Raw genomic sequence first — 18,608 nt, forward strand, 5'->3', positions numbered from 1 at the left:
TTTTTGCAGCGTGTGGATGAGATTTGTTCAAATCTCATCCACTCGGCTGTGACTGTGATACGCTGCGGATTTTCCACAATAAAATGTGTTGCATAAAATCCGCAGCGTTCATGCCGAGTGTGTTCCTACCCTAAGGCCGGATTTACACGAGCGTGTGATTTTTGCGTGCGCAAAAAACGTGGCGTTTTGCGCATGCAAAAGGTCCATAACAGCTCCGTGTGGCAGCAGCGTATGATGCGTGGCTGCGTGATTTTCGCGCAGCCGCCATCATTATGACACTCTGTTTGGATGTTTGTAGCACGTGGTGCTTTTCTGTTTTCATTCATAGTTTATACGGCTGCGGGAGTGCTTCCATGTGCTGGGCGTGACTTTCACGCACCCATTGACTTCAATGGGTGCGTGATACGCGAACAATGCACAAATATTGGACATGTCGTGAGTTTTACGCAGCGGACACACGCTGCGTGAAAATCACTGACAGTCTGCACGGCCCCATAGACTAACATAGGTCCGTGCGAGGCGCGTGAAAATCACGGGCATTGCACGGATGTATTACACGTTCGTCTGAATAAGCCCTAACAATAAGGCCCAGTTCACAGAGTTTTTGGGCCTTGATATTGACTCGGACACTGCGTCAGAATCAGCACCAAAAAACTTCCAAAACCGCCTCCCATTGATTTAATCTGAAATCAATGGGAGCCAGTCGCGGAAAAAAGAAAAAGCAGCACGTCCTTTCTTGCCGCGGTTCCGCCTCTGACCTCCCATCGAAATCAATGGGAGGCAGAAAATGCATTTTTCGCTGCGTTTTTTTGTCTGCTGTCCTCAATCGCCGAGGGCAAAAAACGCAGCAAAAAACGCGGCAAGATAGTGTGGGCAGGTCAAAATCTGCCTCAAAATTCTTTAAGGAATTTTGAGGCAGATTTTTTTGGCCTGCAAAAATACTCTGTGTGAACAGGGCCATACATAAACAGCACTTTCAGACACTTTACTCACTGTGTCAGAAGAGCTGCTCCCTCTCCAGTCCTCGTCAGGCGATGTCTTCGGTCCAGATGTCGTCCTTCACCTCCAGGCTCCAGAAAATTGCGGGGATCGAAGAACTCCTGCCGTCGCGCAAGAACTGGACTCCTCCCCCTCTCCTTACGCAGCTACGCTCTGGAGGAGGAGAAGAAGGAGGAGGCGGAGGCGGAGTCGGACGAGGAGGCGCTGGACGAGGAGGCCGAGGAGGAGGACGAGGAGGCGGAGGAGGAGGACGAGGAGTCGGAGGCGGGCCAGCAGGTAATTAGACTGTGCGCCGCTGTTCTTGCCAGTTGATTGGTCGCTGTACTTTTGGTGCGTGCGCACCGCATCCCTCTCGGCGGCGGGCACGAGCGGGTTGCTTTCCAGCCTTCCCCAGGTCGTTCGCGCGTGAGCGCGCGTTTGCGGTAACGAGCGCGCCGGCGCGCGCTTGCGGTCGTTCGCGCGCGCGGTCGCGCGCGGTGTTTCGCGGCAGTGTTAGATGAGAGGGGGGCCCGCAGCTCACAGCGGTGTTTGATGAGAGGGGGGCCCGCAGCTCACGACATTGCTTTGGTGAAAAGAACAGGCCCCATTGCAGGGGCCTGTTTTTTTCTAACAAAGGCAAGTCGCGGCAGTTGCCGGGCCCCCCTTTCAATTAAGTTTGGCCGGGCCCCCTACAGTAGTACCCCTAATACCCCCCTGATGGCGGCCCTGAGGACACACATCAGGATTTGAACCATGGACTGCACAGAAGACACTCACCATTTAGGGTGCAGCTTAAGCACCAGACCACCAGCTCACGTTGATCTCTGAGCTTTCCTATTGTTCCCATAAGACCGAATGTAATCGTCACTTCCAGCAGGCATAAGAACATGTCATTATTGGAAGAATTTGCAGCCAGCTCTTGACACCAGAAGTAGTGCACTGGTAAAGTTCTCTACTAATAAAGAGTGAGGAATGTGTGGGTTCTATCCCTGGGATCTCCTCCTTTCAAACCCTTCACCAGTGCCGGTTCACAAGGCAAGGCATCCTTTTAAAATAGAAATGAATTGCCCTGTTGAGCGTCAGCCACTTGCCAAAATTGTTATCACCCTTAAGCACAAGCAGCAAACTCGTATAAGTAAGGGGACCACCACCTATCACACAAGCTTCGAACCAAGGCACATGGGCGAAATCCAAAGCAAACCTTGGCTAAGCCCCAAGCCACTGCGTGGTCATGCCCCAATGGGATCTAAAGTTTCTCTTCATGAAAGTCCGCTCACCATTTTTTTTTTTTTTTTTTTTTTAAAGAGGTGAAAAATATAAGTTGCTCCTGGGTGGTTGGGAGAAGTTGCTCCTGGGTGGATGGGAGAAGTTGCTCCTGGGTGGATGGGAGAAGTTGCTCTTGGAGGATGCTTAGATACCATTCATTATTCATGGTAGTGTTCTTAGGCAAAGTTTTGAGCCCACTCCCTTGGATGAAAAGCAACCCCACATATGAATGGTTTTTAGGATGCTTTACTGTTGGCATGACGCAGAACCCTTGGTAGCGCCCACCCTTTCTTCTCTGGACAATCATTCCTCCAAATGTCCCAAACAGTCTGAAGGCGGCTTCATCAGAGAAAATAACTTTACCCCAGTCCTCTGCAGTCCAATCCCGGTACTTCCTGCAGAGGATTGTCCTCAATGTTTTTCTTGGAAAGAAGTGGCTTCTTTGCTGCCCTCCTTAACACCAGGCCAGCCTCCATAAGCCTTCACCTCACTGTGCGTGCAGATGCACTGACACCTGCCATTCCTGAGCAAGCTCTGCCCTGGTGGTGAACCGATCCCGTAGCTTAATGCTCTTTAAGAGACGGTCCTCACACTTGCTTGACTTTCTTGGGTGCTCTGAAGCTTTCTTCACAACAATCGAACCTCTCTTCTTGAAGTTATTGATGATCCGATAAATGGTTAAAGGGGTTTTACCAGCAGGGACATTTATGACATCTCCACATTATATAAAAAAAAAGGAGATTTTTGAAGCAGCACTAGTCCCGAGTATGGTGCGGTGCACGCTGTCAAGCCAGGCAAACCAACTCCAGCACGATGTATATCCAAAGAAGTAGTAGGACAACAGCACACGTCTTCAGATCATCAAAGTGGTTTTATTGTCAAGACATCCACAAACGACAAGCAACGTTTCGACCCATAGTGAGTGAAGGGTCTTTGTCATAATATGTCATAAATGTCAGATAGATGCGGGTCCCACCTCTGGGACCCGCACCTATCTCTAAAACGGGGTTCCCCTAAACTCCGTTCTACCGCTGTGTTGCGGCTGAATGCGGTGAATTCCGACCATAAAAAAGGTTATATGGTCTTGAGTTACAAAAACAGCGTATCTCGCTGAGCCTGTAAGTCCCAAACAACTGAATGGTAGTTACAGAAACAGCGTAGCTCGCCTGCTACGCTGCTTATGTAACTGCCATTCACTACGCTGTTTTCTTCTTCTTGGTCGAAAATCACACGCATTAGCCGTATCACAGATCGGAAGAACAGGGTTTAGGGTGCCCCATTCTATAGATAGGCATGGGTCCCAGACAGGGCCGGACTGGGACTTAAAATCAGCCCTGGCATTTTTAAGCACACAGGCCCCCCGCGGGCCATACGCAGCCGCCAGTGTTGGGCTGGCACCACCTTTCAGCTATACAAAACATGGGGAGATTTAAAGTAGATTTGAAAGGGATTTGGGTGTAGAATCAGGGACTTAGTCCTAATCAAATCCTGATTGCATGATCATGGCCTAACACGGACGTATAAAGATTGCAAATTATACCAGTAAACAATGCTAAAATATCACCATACTGTAACTAAACAGTATGATTTCAATTTCATATTCATATTCAGCCAAATATATATATATATACACACACACACCACCCCCCCCCCCCCCCCGAAGCTGGACGCATGCTGCATTCATGCCACTCACACTTAGGACACACGCACACCACTCACACTTTTGACTCATGTGCAGTACATATATACAGCACCAAAGCCAAGCTCAGTACATATATACAGCACCAGAACAAAGCTCAGTACATAAATACACCATCAGAACCAAGCTCAGCACATAAATACAGCAGCAGAAACAAATACAGCTTAATTTAGTGCAACCCCTGCCGTATAGTTTTGTACGGCGTAAAACTACAGCTCCCAGCATGGACCGAACAATGGTAAGGATATGCTGGGAGTTGCTGTTTCACATTTAAAAAAAAAACCTACCACCCATCATCTCGCTGCAGATCATACAGTGACTACAGTACTGATTAGAGGCAGAATAAACATTTATATTAAGTAACTCACCAGTGACGATCTCAGATTCTAGTTGTTCTTTTTCACTTTTCTTCTCCATCTGGTCCAGACCTCTATGATGACTTCTCCCGGCCACGACCCATTTCTGGAGAGTTTGCCGCTCAGATGTCTTCAGCTACTCACTATTCAAACATTTCTGCACCTATAAATGAAGCTAAAAGTCTCATGGTGACACACACTGTGCCCCTAAATATAATAGCTCCATACACTGCACCTCTAATTATAATAGCCCCATACACTGTGTCCCCGATTATAATAGCCCCATACACGGTGTCCCCGATTATAATAGCACCATCCACTGTGTCCCACACACACAGACTGCACCCCGTAGATAGTGCCCCCATAGAGCCCCATGTAGATAGCACCCCCTGTAGATAGTGCCCCACATATAGCACCCCCTGTATATAGTGCCCCACATGAAGTCATCGCGCCGCTAGCATCATTGAAAGGTGCTGATTGGCGGGGCAAGTCATTGTAAGGCAGGTATAATTAGTGCAGGAGGGAGTGGCGACGACTGGTTTCAGTGGCACCTTCCGACGGGGCCAATTCTAGCTTTTCTGTTGCCTGAGCCGAAAATTTAAATGGCACCCCCCAGATCTTGATTGGCACCCCCCTGACTGTTCTACATTACTACCAGCCTTCTCCATTGCCTTGTACTCCCTTGGCATGCGCGGTGCAGCGACAAAGCCGGGCAGAGTACAACTCGCTGAACAGTGCGTGTTCATGGAGTACAAGGCAATGGCGCATCCAAGAGAGTTGGAGGAGACTGGTAGTGATGTATAACAGTCAGGGGGATGTCAACCAAGCATGGAAAGGTGGGTTTGCAGTTAGGACTGTGTGACTCTACAGGAGAGCGGCACCGACCCATGACCCTTAATAGAGTAATTAGCATATAGCGTGCACTATTTAAAAAGTTGATTTTATGGATTTTACTGTATCTGAAACAAACATACAGGGCTCTGCAATCTTCTATTATAAATATGTCCTATATCATTACAGGACCAGATCCAAGCTCATACATATATACAGTACCAGAACCAAGCTCATACATGTATATATATATATATATATACACACACACACACACACACACACAGACCAGAACCAAGCTCATACATATATACAGTACCAGAACCAAGCTCATACATGTATATATATATATATATATATATATATACACACACACACACACACACACACACACACACACACACACACACACACACAGACCAGAACCAAGCTCAGTACATATATATACACACAACACCAGAACCAAGCTCGTACATGTATATACACACACATGCTAATTATATATATATATATATATATATATATATATATATACATATACACACACACACATACACGGTATATATATATATATATATATATATATATATATATATATATATACATATACAGGGAGTTCAACAGGTTGATGGGGTGGGACTCTTCACTCCAGCACTTCTCCTGCTCACAGCCCGACACAGTGCTGCCGACAGTCTCCCCTCCCCCTCCCTCACGTCTCGACTGGTAACAGCAACAGGAGGGGAGGTTGTGTGAAGAGTAGGGAGTGGGGGCTTGAGGGGAAGCTTTTAAAGTAGCACAGGGAGTTTTGATAATAGCAGCAGACTACAGCTGCTATTACCGTCGGACAGCAGTTCTTAGCTGCTGTGCCGCCCCGTTAGAAATGCTGTACCCTGCCGCCTGAGACACTGATCGTTTGGGCGGCCAGCAGGCGGCCCACTGTTCACCGGCCCATCTGGCATTTGCCAGAACTGCCAGTCCGGCCCTGATTTGATCCCTCTTTGCCAATCAGCAGATGGAGCAGAGCTCATTACCATACAATGGTTGGTCCTGTAGAGACCATTTAGTGTTTGAAATTAAACCCACTAAATGGTCCATTGGTATACATTCATTTTTTACATGTGCGAATTTATAGTGAGACTGTTAAGCCATTAAGGCTGGCGGTTTTAGGATATTTCCGAGCGAATTTATGACAGATTATTCTTTTCCGAATGAAGAGCATGTTTCCCGAACTACCTCACTCCTGGGGAATGGTGTAAGCGCAAAATAATTCCAGAGCAAACAACATTGGAAAATTCCCTGTGTTCTGTAACCTATTCATCATTATAGGAAACAGCTGATGGATTGGTGTAAAAGCAGGGATACGTTATAAGGTCTCATTGTTATTGAGAATGGAAATGTTCACCACATGTTACCCACAACGTGGGCCATACTCAATGGAAAAACCCTTCAGGACATCACAGCACATACAAGGATATTACATATGGTGTTCGGTTCATAAAGGCAAATAAGGACACATTACTTATCTTGTACTGATCCGGAGTGACATTCTGTATTATACTCCAGAGCTGCACTCACTATTCTGCTGGTGGAGTCACTGTGTACATACATTACATTACTTATCTTGTACTGATCCGGAGTGACATTCTGTATTATACTCCAGAGCTGCACTCACTATTCTGCTGGTGGGGTCACTGTGTACATACATTACATTACTTATCTTGTACTGATCCGGAGTGACATTCTGTATTATACTCCAGCGCTGCACTCACTATTCTGCTGGTGGAGTCACTGTGTACATACAGTGGAGGAAATAAGTATTTGATCCCTTGCTGATTTTGTAAGTTTGCCCACTGTCAAAGACATGAACAGTCTAGAATTTTTAGGCTAGGTTAATTTTACCAGTGAGAGATAGATTATATTAAAAAAAATTAAAAAAATAACATTGTCAAAATTATATATATTTATTTGCATTGTGCACAGAGAAATAAGTATTTGATCCCTTTGGCAAACAAGACTTAATACTTGGTGGCAAAACCCTTGTTGGCAAGCACATCAGTCAGACGTTTTTTGTAGTTGATGATGAGGTTTGCACACATGTTAGATGGTATTTTGGCCCACTCCTCTTTGCAGATCATCTGTAAATCATTAAGATTTCGAGGCTGTCGCTTGGCAACTCGGATCTTCAGCTCCCTCCATAAGTTTTCGATGGGATTAAGGTCTGGAGACTGGCTTGGCCACTCCATGACCTTAATGTGCTTCTTTTTGAGCCACTCCTTTGTTGCCTTGGCTGTATGTTTTGGGTAATTGTCATGCTGGAAGACCCAGCCACGAGCCATTTTTAATGTCCTGGTGGAGGGAAGGGGGTTGTCACTCAGGATTTGACGGTACATGGCTCCATCCATTCTCCCATTGATGCGGTGAAGTAGTCCTGTGCCCTTAGCAGAGAAACACCCCCAAAACATAATGTTTCCACCTCCATGCTTGACAGTGGGGACGGTGTTCTTTGGGTCATAGGCAGCATTTCTCTTTTTCCAAAAACGGCGAGTTGAGTTAATGCCAAAGAGCTCAATTTTAGTCTCATCTGACCACAGCACCTTCTCCCAATCACTCTCACAATCATCCAGATGTTCATTTGCAAACTTCAGACGGGCCTGTACATGTGCCTTCTTGAGCAGGGGGACCTTGCGGGCACTGCAGGATTTTAATCCATTACGGCGTAATGTGTTACCAATGGTTTTCTTGGTGACTGTGGTCCCAGCTGCCTTGAGATCATTAACAAGTTCCCCCCGTGTAGTTTTCGGCTGAGCTCTCACCTTCCTCAGGATCAAGGATACCCCACGAGGTGAGATTTTGCATGAAGCCCCAGATCGATGTCGATTGACAGTCATTTTGTATGTCTTCCATTTTCTTACTATTGCACCAACAGTTGTCTCCTTCTCAGCCAGCGTCTTACTTATGGTTTTGTAGCCCATTCCAGCCTTGTGCAGGTCTATGATCTTGTCCCTGACATCCTTAGAAAGCTCTTTGGTCTTGCCCATGTTGTAGAGGTTAGAGTCAGACTGATCATTGAGTCTGTGGACAGGAGTCTTTTATACAGGTGACCATGTAAGAGCTGTCTATAATGCAGGCACCAAGTTGATTTGGAGCGTGTAACTGGTCTGGAGGAGGCTGAACTCTTAATGGTTGGTCGGGGATCAAATACTTATTTCTCTGTGCACAATGCAAATAAATATATATCATTTTGACAATGTGATTTTCTTTTATATAATCTATCTCTCACTGGTAAAATTAACCTAGCCTAAAAATTCTAGACTGTTCATGACTTTGACAGTGGGCAAACTTACAAAATCAGCAAGGGATCAAATACTTATTTCCTCCACTGTACATTACTTTACTTATCCTGTACTGATCCTGAGTTACATCCTGTATTATACTCCAGAGCTGCACTCACTATTCTGCTGGTGTAGTCACTGTGTACATACATTACTTATCCTGTACTGATCCTGAGTTACATCCTGTATTATACTCCAGAGCTGCACTCACTATTCTGCTGGTGGAGTCACTGTGTACATACATTACCTATCTTGTATTGATCCAGAGTTACATTCTGTATTATACTCCGGAGCTGCACTCACTATTCTGCTGGTGGAGTCACTGTACATACATTACTTCTCTTCTATTGATCCGGAGTTACATTCTGTATTATACTCCAGAGCTGCACTCACTATTCTGCTGGTGGAGTCACTTTGTACATACATTAATTACTTATCCTGTACTGATCCTGAGTTATAGCCTGTTTTATACTCCAGAGCTGCAGTCACAATTCTACAGGCTTCAGAGGTGAAATCTTCCAGCATCGCTGGTTCAGTTACATAGTTAGTACGGTTAAAAAAAAAAAGACACATGTCCATCAAGTTCAACCAAGGGATGGGAAAAGGGAAGGTAAAAATTCCTACACATTGACATAGGAGCTAATATTTTTTTTGTTCTAGCAAATTATCTAAGCCTTTTTTGCAGCATCTCCTGTCCCTGCTGTGACGGCTCCTGCGGTGATTATTCCATTGATTCACCGCTCTTACAGTAAAGAAGACTTGTCGACTCTGTAGATTGAACTTTTTTTTTCTCCAGACGGAGGGAGCGCCCCCTTGTTTTTTGAGGGTGTTTTACATGGAACAGGATTTCACCATATTTTTTGTATGTGCCATTCATATATTTATATAAGTTACTCATGTCCCCCCTTAGTCGTCTCTTTTCAAGGCTAAATAGGCTTAATTATTTTAATCTTTCCTCATAACTTAGATTCTCCATGCCCCTTATAAGCTTCATTGCTCTTCTTTGTATTTTTTCATCCTTTCTATGAACTGGAGCCCAGAACTGAACTGCATATTCTAGATGAGGCCTCACTAATGCTTTGTAAAGTGGTAATATTACATCCCTGTCCCGCGAGTCCATGCCTCTTTTAATACACGACAATATCTTGCTGGCCTTTGTAGCAGCTGATTGACATTGTGCTGTTATTTAGTTTATGATCTACAAGTACACCCAGATCCTTCTCAACAAGTGACTCCCCCAGTGTAGCTCCCCCTAGGACATATGATGCTGCAGATTATTACACCCAGATCCTTCTCAACAAGTGACTCCCCCAGTGTAGCACCCCCTAGGACATATGATGCTGCAGATTATTACACCCAGATCCTTCTCTACAAGTGAATCCGCCAGTGTAGCTCCTCCTAGGACATATGATGCATGCAGGTTGTTGGTACCCAGATGCATAACTTTACATTTATCTACATTAAACCTCATTTGCCAAGTGGACGCCCAAACACTTAGTTTGTTTAAATCCGCTTGCAATTTACAAACATCTTCCATAGACTGAACTATATTACATAGCTTGGCGTCATCTGCAAAAATAGAAATAGTGCTATTAATCCCATCCATAAATAAGTTGAATAATAGTGGTCCCAGCACTGAACCCTGGGGTACACCCCTTAGGGTATGTTCACACGGCTTATTTACGGACGTAATTCGGGCGTTTTACGTCCGAAAATGCGCCTTGATAGCTTTGGCAAACATCTGCCCATTCATTAGAATGGGTCTTACGATGTTCTGTGCACACAATCATTTTTTATACGCCCCGCTGTCAAAAGGCGGGGCGTAAAAAAGACGCCCGCGTCAAAGAAGTGCCTGTCACTTCTTCAGACGTAAATGGAGCAGTTTTCCATGGACTCCATGGAAAACGAGCTCCATTTAACGTCCGTAATGGACGCCGCAAAAAGCGCCTCAACATGCCATTACGGCTGAAATTGCGGTGCTGTTTTCTCCTGAAAACAGCCCCGTAATTTCAGCCGTTACGGACGCTGCCGTGTGAACATACCCTTATAAAATCGGGGACAATTCAGGGTAGGAATCATTGACCACAACTCTCTGGATACGGTCCTTGAGCCAATTCTCAATCCAATTACAAACTATACTTATTAAACCTATAGTCCTTAATTTACCCATTAGATGTCTATGAGGGACATGGTCAAATGCCTTTGCAAAGCTTGCTCTGGCGATTGGTATTCTAGAAAGTGTGATCTTTACACCAGACTCTGTACAGTAATCTGATGTAGGGAAAAACCAACTGTTTCATATACATCTAGGTCAGGTGTTAGGGGTGTGGCTGACAACAAGCTTGCTGACCGTTTCCAATGACACCCAACAGAATTGTAAATGCAGCTCTAAAAATGAGTTCTTACGGATTTATCCCATCATCAAGAGACTTTATCTACTGTTCACTTCAGATGGGGTTATCCACTCCTAGCCCTTATGGGCCCTATTGTGGCTGGGTCCCATGATCATATAAGAGCCTGGAGGATTTGAGGGCCAGTCGTACCCTGGACATGCGCTTTAAACAACTTTACAAATAAGGAGGCAAAACACCACATGTCCAGAAAAACATCATTTATACATATATGTACATATACAAAGAATGCAAAGTCTAAAACAGAAGTATCGGCAATGAAAACTCCATTTTAACTCTTTTGCTGCCAGCAGTGGCCTACAACACAACGCACTGCGGGATTTTGTTTTGCAGCAACAGGGTTAGTACAAAACGAGCAATAAAATATACATTTTTAATCTTTTTATATATTTTTTTTCTTGAAAAATCCTCATTACACATGCTTTGACATAAAACCGTGTGGTTCAGAAACAGGCAAAATAGTTTATAGTAGAAGCTTTCCAGGTTAGAATTGATTGACACGTCAGACACCAACTGAGATCAGATCTTTCGTAACCTTTCATGTGACCGGGGTCTTACCCTAACCTTCCATGTGATCTAGAAGCAATTTAAAAATTTACCAAAAAGTGGAGTAAATGAGTATCACATATTGACAGAAAATATTATACATGGTAAAATATTTAAAGGAAATCTCCATTTATCCCATAAGGTTACCCTTATGATCCCCTGTAGAAAGGCAATGACGATCAGGCTTGAAAATTGTAGAATGTAAATATATATCAAATCCACGTTTTATTTCACCTACGTTCCATAGTGCATCATTTCCAATTGACCATTTCTAGATATTTTCTACCATGGGTGGAGCCAATTTGTCACCAGCCAATTGATGTATAGGGGGTGTGGTCACCAAGTTGTCGCCGGTAGCATCTAAAAGGTATAAGTCATACTGTAAAGCTAACCATAGGCATAAAACCATTGTTGGTCAAACAACCGATTGGGTAAGAAGACCAGAATTCAATTCCATCATATACTATACATATTGGCCATCTTCTTTGAAGCACCACACCTCTAGAAGACCATTTTTTAATGCAATTTTGGGTAGTCGTCCCAAGGTTTCACTGTAGTCAATTTAAAAAAAAAAAAATCTTCTACCCAAAATGATGACATAGTCCACCTCCCTACCAAATTTCTAGAAATATTATGTTTGATGAAGAGACACGTGTCCAATTTGAAGTAATGGTGGTCATCTTCTGACCACAATTTTTCATCTTACCTAATGATGGCCTCCAATTCTAGAAAACTTATTGGAGGTGATCATTTCAAGGCACCATGTTAGGCCACCAACACCAGCACTGGTAAGAGAACTTAATTGTCAAACTCAAAGGTGGACCTACAGGTCTCTGGGAAAGACTTGATGATATCATCAAGTGTTATGGTATGGGGCGTCCCTCGAAAGATATTCAGCTGGTTGACGGACTGTCAAAAGTGGTCAATGGAGTGGACAGTAATCACCCAGCCGGTAGCTTCAGATCGAGGTCCACTGCTGGGTCCCATCAATTACGTTGGCCTAAAGATGGAAGACTACGAGTCCCCCTCAGCTGCCAAGTCCTTATATCAGATTACCAAGATATTGGCTAGACTACTGGACAACTAAACCCCTCGCTCTACAAGGAGGGAACGGGGAGGAGGTTACACTAAATTACACTATTAAACATAATAAAAGCATGATAATGCAATGTTTATGAGAATTTATATTTAAATAGATCTTTATAATATACGTAGAGTTTTAAAATCGCTATGGGTTAATTATAATTGAGCTTGGGATACATCAGTACCTGGTCATCAGTCTGTGACTTCCCACTTGCCTCCATTCCCCGCCTCACATCTTGGCACTGTCCAGATTACGTGTAAGACTGTCCTCCATGAGCGGACAGGACAATAGTTTACCAAGGTCAGCACAGTCATCTTCTGGAATACTCTGTGCTGCTGGGGACCTCGCTCCTTTCACCATTAGCCTCTGACAACATGATACGGCCTTGTCACATCTCCCCTACCTCACGCACATAATGTCATGCATGTAAAAGTCACTACCTCTTACAAGGTCAGCACACTCCTCACCTGGGGGTCCTGCACCTTTCACAATTTATCTGTGGTCTTTATTGCCCCTGACATAACTCTTCATCTTCACGAACATAAAAAAAGGAATAGACAAGTCACTGCTCCTGCAAAATCAGCACACTCGTCTTCTGCTGATGTCATTAGTCCCATGAACCAATTAGCTGCTGTGGATCAGGTCTGTGACCTCCTATTTGTCTACATTCCCTTCCTTACATCATGAAACTGCTCCCATCACATCTCCCTGTTCTTCGGCTAACATCATCAAAAGGACTGGATAGGTCACTTTCCTCTACAAAATCATTACACTTCTCTCCTGCGGTCATCATTCCCACGATCTGATTGGTTACCTGATGTCCTGTTCCCGCCCACTTCATGGCAGAGGATACAGAGCCAAACAGAAGAGGAGGAATGACAACAGAGAAGCTAGTCACATCTTAGCCACTAGCGTTGCGTATCACAATGTAAGAAAATCCACAGATGCTATAGAGGTTTCTAAACAAATAAAATAACGAGTCGTATGTGAGGATGAGATGAAAAAAACGTACAAAACGTCTTGGCATTTAACAAAAAATAAACCCGTTGGCTGTGGAGTAAATCTAGAAAGAACTTGCAATATTGAAACATATTTTAGAAATGAATCTACGCCCTGAACAGGTTTAAACAATGAACATGAATTCCACTGGCGAGATACCAGGCCATCAATAAACGTCAGTACTGAGTATATACACCCCGTACAGTGGAGGCAGGACTGCGAATTCTCATCTGTAGGAAAACAGCGGGATACAGGCTGCCATAGATACAACCCATAATCTGTATAGCAGTGCAACAATGGAAACCAAACATCTTGTGTCTAATCCCAAGAACACATTCTTTCTTTCAGTCATGCTGGCCATAGTCATCAGTCTTGATATTTCAACAAGGGAGGAGCAGCTTTGAGACATATATGGCACCGCTTATCTCTAAGGGAAACTATAGATCAAAACCAGCCTGTTCGATCACATACACAGGAGAAATTATACTGTTAGATCATTCGATTTACAGAAATCTAATATTTCTCTCTAGCTTAAAGAGAATGTCCACCATTTGACACCATGTTGTTTTTAAATCCAAAATTCTGTACGGATTAGTTTTACAATATATATTTATAATGGTCAAAGCTCTGCTTATTTTATTTTTTTTATACACAGAGCTCCAAATGTCCTGCGTTAAATTATACAATTCTAGCTGCATGCAGCCACCACTAGGGGGAGCTTACTGCATACTCTGTTATATGGTATGTAGTAAGCGCCTGAGCTCCCCCTAGTGGTGGCTGCAGGTAGTCAGAATTTTAACTCCATGCCTATGCAAAGGATTTGGAGCTGTGTATTATAAAGATGGAGCTTCAACACTATAAAGATAAATCATGAAATTATTAAATCAGAATTTTTGTGTTATGGGGTGGACATTCACGTTAAGGCTACTCTGTGGCTTAGACTGCATGGCAAAAGGTGGGCACATAGCCTTAGCATGGCATTGTCGCAAGTGCCAGGTACCAGTTTAGGTGACACTGGTGAGCTCCCTGGGTTACTTTTCACCCCAAGGCAGGAGCCCATACAGCCTTACCAATAATCCAGCATCGCACTGGGAATTTGTGTGAAATCGTTGAATTTTATCTTTATTTCCTGGAATTGGAGACAGTCAGATATCCAATCCATGTCACATTATCATAAAAACCATTTGCAATAGAATGTATGACCATTAATAATGAATCACCAATATATACACAATGTATTAATCGCTTATTACCGGCTTAGTAAGGGGGCAGTTTGCTACACATCGGATATAGGCGGAAGAACAAAGTTAATATTTGTATAAAATAAAGTTCCTTAGTGTATATTCTCTATTAAAGAGCACGATCAATGTCCTTTAAAACTGGTCTTTAAAGGGAGTGTCCATTTGGGGGCTTAAAAAGGTCACTATACCTTACGGTCGCTAGGGTTGGCTGCTTGGCTGTTTTTTCTTTAAGGACACAGCTATGATCAGTGACCTCAACTGTATTGTCCAATGGCGTCTGAGGTAGTCGGATATCCACCTCCTAATTTATCACCGGCTCGAGCTGCTGCTCTGTCCCTCCTCCATGTTTAACACTGCAGCTCTGCCTGAACAGATTGGCTGCTGTATAGAAACACAAGCCCACCACAAGCGCAGAACCAAGTCAGTGCATGGAGTGATGACTTCAAAGCGGTTGTCTTAAGATTAAAAGTGAACTCTAAACACAGGATAGGTGAGAACATAAATCGGTCAGACTGCTGGGGACCTCACCGATAAGGAGAACGGGGGTCCCGTTCCTCCAAATTTTAACTGAGCGGCAGGTCGCACATGGGCACTGACGCTCCATTCACGGTTTATGGGACTGCCGGAGACAGATAGCCGAGTAGAGCGCACGGCTATCTCCGGCAGTGCCATAGAGAATGAATAGAGCAGCAGGGCGCAAGTGCATTCATTTAGAGGAACGGGGTACCCGTTCTCGTGATCGGTGGGGTCCCAGTGGTCAGACTCCGCCCCAATTAGGTTATGACCTATTCTGTGTTCAGAAGATAATAAAAGTTGAGAAAACACCTTTAAAGGAACTAAACCACCAATCAGAAAAAGAAGAATACCAGGTAATATTAGGCACACATACACCGAGCCTAGAGATTAACCTGAAACTACAGTTGGTCTACTAGGCTAATCAGGTTGGCATATGTTGGCACCAGACTGTATCAATGGCCCATAGCCAGGGCCAGATTAAGGTTAGAGGAGGCACCAAGGGCAAAATAATTGGTGTTGGCCCACCATCTTGCCTCTAGAACCTGGACACCCAGACCCCTTATAGTAGCCACATATAGCAGAGGTGGCCACGCATGCACGTGGCACTCTCCACTAGTCTATGGGAGTTCTGGAGATAGACGAGCCAGCAACTCCCTTCAAAACAGATCGAGCCACACACATGCCTCTTCTCAGTTGGACAGGATTGCCGGACAGCCATCGGGGGATAAGGTGGGGGTCCCAGAGGTGAGTAAGCAGTGTATACACTACCCATATAAATAGTGACTGCCAGAGGCGTTTATAGACAATGATAGATAGAATAGGTAGAGGGTAAGGAGGGTGGGTATTTCAGATCACCTTGTTACCCAAGGTGTTGGAGGCCTCAAGACACGTGCCCACTGTGTCCTCTATATAATATGGCCCTGCCCATAGCAGACTATGTATGGTATTATATGCCCTATGGGCATTGTAGAGGTTTACATTGACCTGCACTTAAATACATTCACATACCAATATCTTGTCAAGTAATATCTTCCCATATCAGGTTTTACGTAATCCAGCTTGGTCAAGCAGAACTTTCCCTAAAAAAAAAGGATTAAAAAAAATTCCCCCAAAAATACAGAGAACATTTTGCATTTTTCCACCACTAAAAACCACAAAACAAAGTCAGCAAAATCTACAAAAATACCCAGGAGGCCTTGCGAGACGTAGGAGGTGCTTAGTATTATATGGAGTGCTGCGTGTTGTTATTATAACGCATCGCAACAGCCGCACCGAGAAGAAGCTGAGAATCTGCTCACGGCCTGGAAGAACAAGGAGAACTTTCACCAACGTCAATCCCTCTGCCCACCATGGTTGGCCATGATCTACTAAAGACAAAAGAGATACCTTTCTTCCTAGGGTCCCACCACTATGGAGACTCTGTGGTTTCCAACTAGGAGTCTTTCCCGATGAGATTTCATGACCTCAAGCTCTTCCTACTAACGACGAAGAGTTTTCACTGGAAGCCAAGTAACACAGCAGCAAAGAGTCTTCACCTTGAGACATAAAAATGTACATACTCCCTCCCCCTACATACAATGTGCAGGCAACATTTTACAAAATTTTAACAAGAAGGACGTCCTCGGACTATCTGTAAACGTTTCGGTCTTTCCATCAGGCCTTATGCTTCTTCCATCATACATACAAGCATATAGAAAGGCCGCTCTCCCCCACCCCCAGTTGTTTCCTAGGTAAGATCCGTCCTTGCTTGAAGATCTGCCCTTCGTAGACGGCCAATCAGGGTAACGCTCAGTATGGCCGCCTCCTTTATTTCCAGTGACATCATATCCCAGGCTGTCAACCTTAGACCCGATTCGATTGAGGGCAATGGTGGGTGGTGTAGGCCAATGTGTTGTTCTCTGGAGTCTTCTGGGAACAGCGGTCTTGACAGTTGTCTGAATGGGAGGCTGGAATTGAAGTAGAGAAGTCAAATCAGACAAAAGTTACCAATACAAAGATCATAATGAAAAGGTCTTCTCCATCTTCACCCTATTCCACCCCTGTGGCCTTGCCATACTAAGTTCATGTAGCCAGGTATAAGTTAAAATCTATGTGCACCATAATGTATCTAAAATGAAGCAACTATGCAACAGGTCTGATTTAAAAATGTTTTACCGTTTTGTGTCTACAGTTTTTATGCAGATCTGTCTGTCGCCATAGTAACAGACTACAAACAAATCCAGTGTAGTCTGATCCTGCAGTCATACTGCCTTCTATCAGTCCCATATCTCTTGCTAACCTACCGAACATATATGTTATGGGGCAGGCATTTACGTCTAGAACTAGAGTTCCTCAATCCCCATTCTGCCTGGTGAGGTCAACGGGCACTGAACCCAAGCGAAGAATGAATGGAGTGATACCACATTTCTCGGCTGTTTCTGTAACTCCCATAGAAGCAAATAGAGAGAGCTAAGCACATGCATGCCCAACCTCTCCGTTCGTTCTCAGCTTGGATGCGGCACCCGGCAGCCACATCACCAGGCGGAACGGGGGTTGGGGAACCCCAATTATAGACACAAGGTGCGGGTCCTACTAGACATTTAGGGCTTGTGGATATGACTTAAATGTCAGAGATGGAAATACCTCTTTAAGGTTGCACAATGTATACCATGAGTTAGCGCAGTCTGATTGTGACCCGCTCTACCGTTTCTCATTCCAGAGAAGATACCGTCACATTGGTGGCCATTTTGTTCCGGTCTATGGGGTATTAAAGCTGCAACCCTCGCTCATATGAAGATCTGTTTGACCTCAGCATTATGTGGAATTATAAACCTAGAATTACTACGTACGGCTATATGTGCGGCCTGCCCCCTGTATAAATACAATGTAAGTAGAAATTCTCTGTATGAATAGTTCTTCCATTAACAGATTGCGAAAAGTTTGTCCCGAATTGAACAACGGAACAAGAAGGGAGGCAAGAAACCTCACAAGACCAGTCAATCAATGCCAGATGTAGGATCTGCAAGCTTGGCAACTCATTGGATGACTGTTCTATTATCTACCCCCAGCCACGCACCAGAAACCGCCATTTCTATGTCTGGTGGAGCTTCTCTCTGTCACAGTAAGTCCTGCCTTACTGGACATGTGACCGTGACCGCTAACTGCTTCCAGCAGCAATGATGTGCCGTCCATATTGAACCAATGATTGATCGCCGTGGTCACATGTTCAGTACGGAAAAAAGTAATTGTGGTGCAAATTAAACCCAGCAGGGCACCATAGTACCGGCCGGCGCCACAGAGTTTAAAAAGGTTAATGGCAATTTTTCTGTAAAGCTGGAAAACCCCTTTAAATTCGGTCCTGTGGCGGTTG

General features: G+C 44.4%; 1 protein-coding gene across 2 annotated transcripts in view; it reads right to left on the bottom strand.

Moving 5' to 3' along the window:
• Positions 1-11,058: 11,058 nt before the first annotated feature.
• The window catches only part of CAMK1 (calcium/calmodulin dependent protein kinase I), a 102,066-nt gene continuing 94,516 nt past the window's right edge, over positions 11,059-18,608 (bottom strand). The window contains exon 12 of one of the 2 annotated variants that reach the window (XM_075831673.1): positions 11,059-17,205. In XM_075831673.1, the coding sequence (XP_075687788.1) occupies positions 17,102-17,205 (104 nt within the window). In that variant the 3' untranslated portion in view covers positions 11,059-17,101. The remainder of the gene's footprint in view (positions 17,206-18,608) is intronic. The other variant, XM_075831674.1, reaches the window with a different exon arrangement.

Source organism: Rhinoderma darwinii, chromosome 7 (assembly GCF_050947455.1).
Source record: "Rhinoderma darwinii isolate aRhiDar2 chromosome 7, aRhiDar2.hap1, whole genome shotgun sequence".
NCBI lineage: Eukaryota > Metazoa > Chordata > Amphibia > Anura > Rhinodermatidae > Rhinoderma > Rhinoderma darwinii.